The 6244-nt window shown below is 37.0% G+C and overlaps 1 protein-coding gene across 34 annotated transcripts in view; it reads left to right on the plus strand.

Moving 5' to 3' along the window:
• Positions 1 to 5737, plus strand: part of SLMAP (sarcolemma associated protein) — a 150793-nt gene extending 145056 nt beyond the window's left edge. For 19 of the 34 annotated variants that reach the window (XM_019823352.2, XM_019823404.2, XM_019823389.2 and 16 more), the window contains 2 exons: positions 142 to 276; positions 3829 to 5737. In XM_019823352.2, the coding sequence (XP_019678911.1) occupies positions 142 to 276; positions 3829 to 3921 (228 nt within the window). In that variant the 3' untranslated portion in view covers positions 3922 to 5737. Of the gene's footprint in view, positions 1 to 141; positions 277 to 2327; positions 2418 to 3828 lie in introns of all 34 variants that reach the window. The other 15 variants (XM_019823363.2, XM_045051735.1, XM_045051741.1 and 12 more) reach the window with 1 other exon arrangement.
• The last annotated feature ends 507 nt before the right edge of the window (positions 5738 to 6244 follow it).

A 6244-nucleotide genomic window follows, 5' to 3' on the forward strand; every position in this document is an offset into this window, starting at 1 on the left:
ATTCTTATCCTCCTTAAAACAAAAAGGCTTGACTTTGGTGTTGCAGGTGGCTAAACAGGGTCTGGTATTAAGCCTGAAGAGAACCATAACTTCCTACCCATTTTAAGTTGAGTCTGCACACTCTTTTTTCTTTGCCTTTAGTATGAAAAGACACAGACTGTACTCTCAGAACTGAAGTTGAAGTTTGAAATGACTGAGCAGGAAAAACAATCAATCACAGATGAGCTCAAACAATGTAAAGACAACCTGAAGCTGCTCCGAGAGAAAGGAAATAATGTAAGTCTTTGCAAACTTGGCTTAGCTTTGACTGAGAGGCAGGTGAAAGCCCTGAGATAGAGTTTTCAGAAGACTTTATTACTGATTTGAGAAACTGAGGCCTGTAGTATGTAAACTAAGCTTTTCGTTATGAAATTCCATGATGGAATCATTGTACTCTCAAATTGTTGAGTAAAAATCTGCCCCTTTAACCTGTATCCCTACGAGAGCCTGAGGACTGCCTGGAGGAAGAGCCTTATGTGCAAGAAAATAATCTACCTAAGAACTGTCAGATTTTCCCCATATGAATCTGAAGTTCTGTTACCAAGCCATCATCTGGCACTTCATTTCCCCTGCTGGGAAATGAAGCACTGTACCACCAGGGACCCACCTAAGAAAGAGTAGTACATGTCGACTCCTCAGCACTTGGCTGTACCAAAAAATGGAGACCTAATTACGGTTTTCATTTTACACTAATAATGTTCTCACTAAGGCATATTCCCAAAAAGCTTGGCGTCTTTTTGACCTCCTATAAATATTAGGGAATATTTGGTGAGTTTCTGTAAAGCCGTGTGTGTGTGTGTGTGTGTGTGTGTGTGTGTGTGTGTGTGTGAGAGAGAGAGAGAGAGAGAGAGAGAGAGAGAGAGAAAGAGAGAGAGAGAGAGAGAGAGAGAGAGAGAGAGAAATTGGAACGTTTTCACATAAATTGAGTTTAATATTAATTTGTTTTTCATTTACTAGAAAGGCAGATAGTCTTTAAAAAGATGTTATACTAAATATATGTTGTGTTATTATATGTTTCGGTGATCATTGCCTTTGTGGGACCTAACTGATGGCTGTTCAGTGTAGTTGGTTGTGCTCTGACTTATTTCAAATCCCTGTCATGGCTTGGACACTGCAGTGGTGTAAGCCACACCCTTCCTACAGAGGAAAACACTCTGCTTAATTTTGCCGCACAAGTACAAAAGAGTGATGTTGCATGGCCATTCAATTATGCAGTTGCACACAAAATGTTCATGAGTTGTGTCCAACTGTCCTTTGCTACTAGTTTTTTAGAATATAAAGTCTTGTTGCTTAGGCGGAAGCCTTTGAGAAGTTGATAAATTGGGAATGGAGGCTTTATGCTAAGCAAAATTGATTGCATTTATTTTGAAAATGTAGATTACAGACCTCTTCTGAAATCAGATCATAATGGTTTGGTTATTTCTCTCTTTTGTGTTAAATCATATCTTTCTGAATTTGGAATTTCAGTCCACCTTCTACTAAATTAACCTACGAAGACATCTAGCATAATCAGAATGGATACCCTTGTACTGTTTAGAACCTTTTCAAAAGTAACCTGGCTTTTATTATTTATAGTTGTATCAATAATTTGCCTAAAAGGTGAATTTCCTTTTTTTTATCATATTAGACTTATGATAATAAATTTTTCTCTGCAGTAAAACTCATTGCAGTAACTCCATCCAATTTTAAAAATTAATTCTATTCTGGTAACATAACTGAAAGCCTTGAGACTCAACTGCCTGTCTTTATATATCAAATGTTTATCACACATTGTGTCAGATCTCTTGCTCAGTTTAAGAAGGATACATCACAGGGCATTTATTTTTAAGCTTGAAAGCAATACCATCTCAGGCAAGCGAGTTTTGGTTTTAAAAAAAGGTTTTGATGGAGGGATAAAATAAACTTTAGCCACTTCCAAGGGACTACATTGTCAAATAATGGATTCCAAATACGGAACAAAAAGAATGTACTGTCAAGCAGAGCGTTGGTCGCTGAAGTGTCGCCGTGGCTCTGTCTTAACATGCTGCATTTCATTAGCGTGTTAGGGGCACCCACAGTGCCCATTGCTCCCAGATGTCCCTTTAAACTGGTGGTTACATACCGCAGTCTGTCATTCTGGATTGTATTAGATGTCTTTAAAATGTTTGAAATCAGTTCAAAACCTGAGTGCTATTACTTCTTTTACCTCAGTCTTCCTACCCTCCTTCCCACCTCCCGGGGTCTAAATCATCTTATCTGATTTTTTTTTTATAGCATAAAATGATTTTAATATCCCTTCCCTTCTTTAGCCTTCCATATTACAACCCGTCCCAGCCGTATTCATCGGCCTATTCCTGGCTTTCCTGTTTTGGTGTTTCGGTCCATTGTGGTAGAGAAAGGTACAAGCACTACTGTTGAGTCCTTGTCTGTTTGTCCCCGTCACCTGTTTGTGCCATATTTGTAATATAGTGCATGGCAGAATCACACAGGTATTTTGTTACCTGAAGCAAACCCTTCATTTAGTATGCCATGTATTGTGTCATACAAATGAACTGAACAATCAACTAATCACATAACATTTTGTCTTGTTTCCTTTGTAGTGATGCTAACCATGAATTAATTCCAACCTAACCAGTTGTTAATGTGCTGCCTTTAACTGAGTCTTTGTCTCTAGCAAACCGGAATACACTATGAATTGTTGCAATATTAGCACCCCCCTTCCCAATTACGTTTAATCAGATTTGAATGAGAAATGAAGCGTTTGCCTCTTTGAAGTTTTCAGCCAGCTTTCTTCCCCCTCCTCCTTTCCCTCTTCTTTTCTGTAGTGTAGAATTTCTTCATTTCAACCCTTTGCCTGTATTTATACTGTGGCTATGAAGATGAAAAAGGATGAGATTAGCATAATGGACCAGTGGCTCATGATCTCAACCCCAGTGTGCATTTACTTATGCGAGTATAAACCTAGCCCATATCTTTCTGAGACGTGATCTGCAACATCAGAATATTTCTTTAAAAGCCAACTTTCTCAGTGAGACTCTTAGAACATGAGTGGAAAATAGAGCTATCAACCAGAGCACAGTGATCTTATAAGGCCCTCCAAAAGCTAACAGGGAACAGCCCGCCCATGCTTGCCTGCAACAGGCATGCATGTTAGTAGATCATATGAGATAATCATGTGACATTACTGCACTGGACATGGTTTTTACCAAAAGTATCAAAGAGACAGCGTCCTAATAGCTCTTCCCCATCTTGAACCCCATCTGATCTTGTCTTCTGTGGTTTCAAATTAGAGGATCAAAGCTTAGACCATTTTCTTTCTATCACCTTACCCACCAGCTCCTTCTGTAAAACTATCCCCACATAGAAATCTGTTTTTTATCAAGAAATAAACATTAAAAAGCGAAGAAGAAGAAATAAACATTTTAAGCAGACATATATTCCAGGCATCTGTGTACATCAGTTAGTTGCAATATTTGGACACTGGAGTAAATAAAGCAGGCTGAGCCCACAGGGTTTCTTAGGGGTCACTGTTAGGTTTCAACTGTAACAAAATTGAAAACTGCTCAAAACTTTCCTGAGCTATCCGTGGCTTCCACACAATGGTCCTCTAAAAGCGTTCCTGCTATAATGGTTCTCCTCACACCTGCACTCCCTCACCTGTTTTCTTCTCTTTTAAAATTTATTCTTATGCAAAGATAAGGTTTTTCTAATATTCTGTTAAGTATTCAGGACTCTCTGGAACCAAGGGGTTAGTAGGTATGAAAAGAGAGGGAAGAATGTGATATTGACTCTCGGTTTCTTTCCACACAGAAACCCTGGCCCTGGATGCCCATGTTGGCTGCCCTGGTTGCGGTGACAGCCATCGTGCTGTACGTGCCAGGTCTGGCCAGAGCTTCTCCATGAGAGCGTTTCTTGAGTCCGTACACCGTCCTCCCTTTAGAAGCTGGCATCACACTCATGCTGGGGACAAACAGAACCATTTTCTTCCTTTTTACCTCTTAAGACAGCAGAAGTGCAAGAATACAGCTGTAGGGTCATTGCTTTAACTTATATAAAATGTATCTATCTATAAAGAGGATATAAAATTGTGACTTTATTCTACTGTAAGCAATAATTTGCTTGCAATTTTTCATGTAATTTTTAAATTAGTATGTTGAGATTCTGAATATTATGGTGGCCTAAAGTAGGCTTCTTGGTACACCAAATTATTTATAACATTAAATTTATGGGTATTTTACTCTGAATTCTAATGGCCAGATAATTCATTTTTCTGATTCGATAACTACCCAAACCAAACAACCAACACATACATGGGAAGAGAGGCCCTGTGTGCTCAGTGCCTATCAGTTTGAAATATATACACATATATATATATTTTTTACATATTTACGCCATTTTTACTTGTTATAAAACCACTGAGCTATTGGGAACAAGACTTAGAGACAACTATTTGCGTGGATTTTCTTTCTTTCTTTCTTTTTCTTTCTTTTTTTTTTTTTTTTTAAGAAGAAATACACTTGGAAAATATTCTGTTCTAGTGATAATTTGGGGAATATGTGCACGCTTGTTCAGCCTTAATGTGACTTGACGATGTGGAGGACATCAACTTTGAAAAACTTTCCATGAGAGTGTGTATTTTCTTGAGCAAACTGAAGTATTTCTGGGAGCAAAAACAGTAATTCTACAATTTCAGTGCAGTAAACCAAACTGTTGAGTCAATTGGAATGCAATTTATTAAACCTCATGTATTTAAAGAGATATTTTCTTTAAAAGCCAAGTTACTTTCTCATATACAGCATTTTAGGAAGCATGATTTTTTTTTCTATCATCTCTTCCTCCAAGCATGTTTAATTGAAGAAAGAATTAATATCTCTTTAGATAAGCTTTTACTGACTTAATTTGGTTATGATATTTCAAAGCTAATTCATGTTCACGGTGAGCTGTTGTTACCTACCAACAGATTTCCTGGTCCGGTATGCAAATGGTTATTTTCTTTTTACTGTTGTTAATTGGGACATTCTGTTTACGAGAAGCATTATTCCCAAGATTAGTAGTGTTCCATGCACAGTGAAGCACCTAAAAGCACTGCTTGATGTTATAAATTTAAAACACAGAAGTGAAAGTTTAGCTATGGTTTTGTGCGGCACCACAGTTATGTCAATAAAATTTATTTAGGTCATAGAATATCCTAAAGTATCACCTAGTTAAATTTTTCAGTCAGCGCAACTGGGAGGGAATGTCAGTGAATTGGCTCGAATGTTCTGTGGCCATCCACAGGACTAGCCAAGTGTTGAAATAGAAGTTTAGGATATAATTTGCCTTGTGATGTTTGGCAGTCGTTGTTTATACTTTAAAGGTTATATTTTAAGCTATTTGGGATTTGCTGTTGGGAGTATCACTAGATTTATGGAGGAATTAGTCACCAGTGACTTGTAGAAAATGCTGTCATATAGTTCATTTCATCATTTTCTGTTGCAGGAAGCCACTCCACCACAGAATGCTAATATGCCAGTGGTACCCAGTACCTCTTGTATATAGGTTATTGCAAATATTGTTCTGAAATGCTTAACTTCAGAATTACATTTTTTAAAGTAAATAATTGTTTTAAATCTATTTTGTAAAGATATAAAGTACAATAGAATTTCTGGAGTACAGATTAAACTATTTGCACTAACACACGTGATGTGCATGATTTAATAAAATAACTTTACTCTCCCTATGCATTTTTGAGTTGGATATCATTGAAATTCTTAGTGTTGACTCTACTGTTAGATTGTTAATAGTCGTTTCTTGAAATGACTCTTTATGCACCGTAATATATATTTGGTGTTCTTCAGGGGTTAAAAGAAAACACTGAGCTGTTGCCTTCAAGTTTTATTAGCCTTTTATTTAACTTGCTGCTCTAATTTTTCCCCTTTTACTATGGTTATTGTTAAAACGTGACTCACTTGCCAGACAAGTCTCTTTAAATGTAAAGTCTAGTATCAATATTTACTTTATTCAAATTGAATTAATGGGTTTTTGTAGTTACTGCCAGTTTTTCTTAAGAATATGAATGAGCCTATTCATAAGCAGTACCTCCAGTTTCGTTCAGTTCACTTCCAGGTTAAATAAAGAATAGGATTGTTCACTGGTAGTGATAGTCATTAAGAAATGTTAATCGTAGTAGTTAAGATTGAACAACCCTGTAATGATACATTGAAGAATTACTCAGAGGTGCTACATG

Source organism: Felis catus, chromosome A2 (assembly GCF_018350175.1).
Source record: "Felis catus isolate Fca126 chromosome A2, F.catus_Fca126_mat1.0, whole genome shotgun sequence".
Lineage (NCBI taxonomy): Eukaryota > Metazoa > Chordata > Mammalia > Carnivora > Felidae > Felis > Felis catus.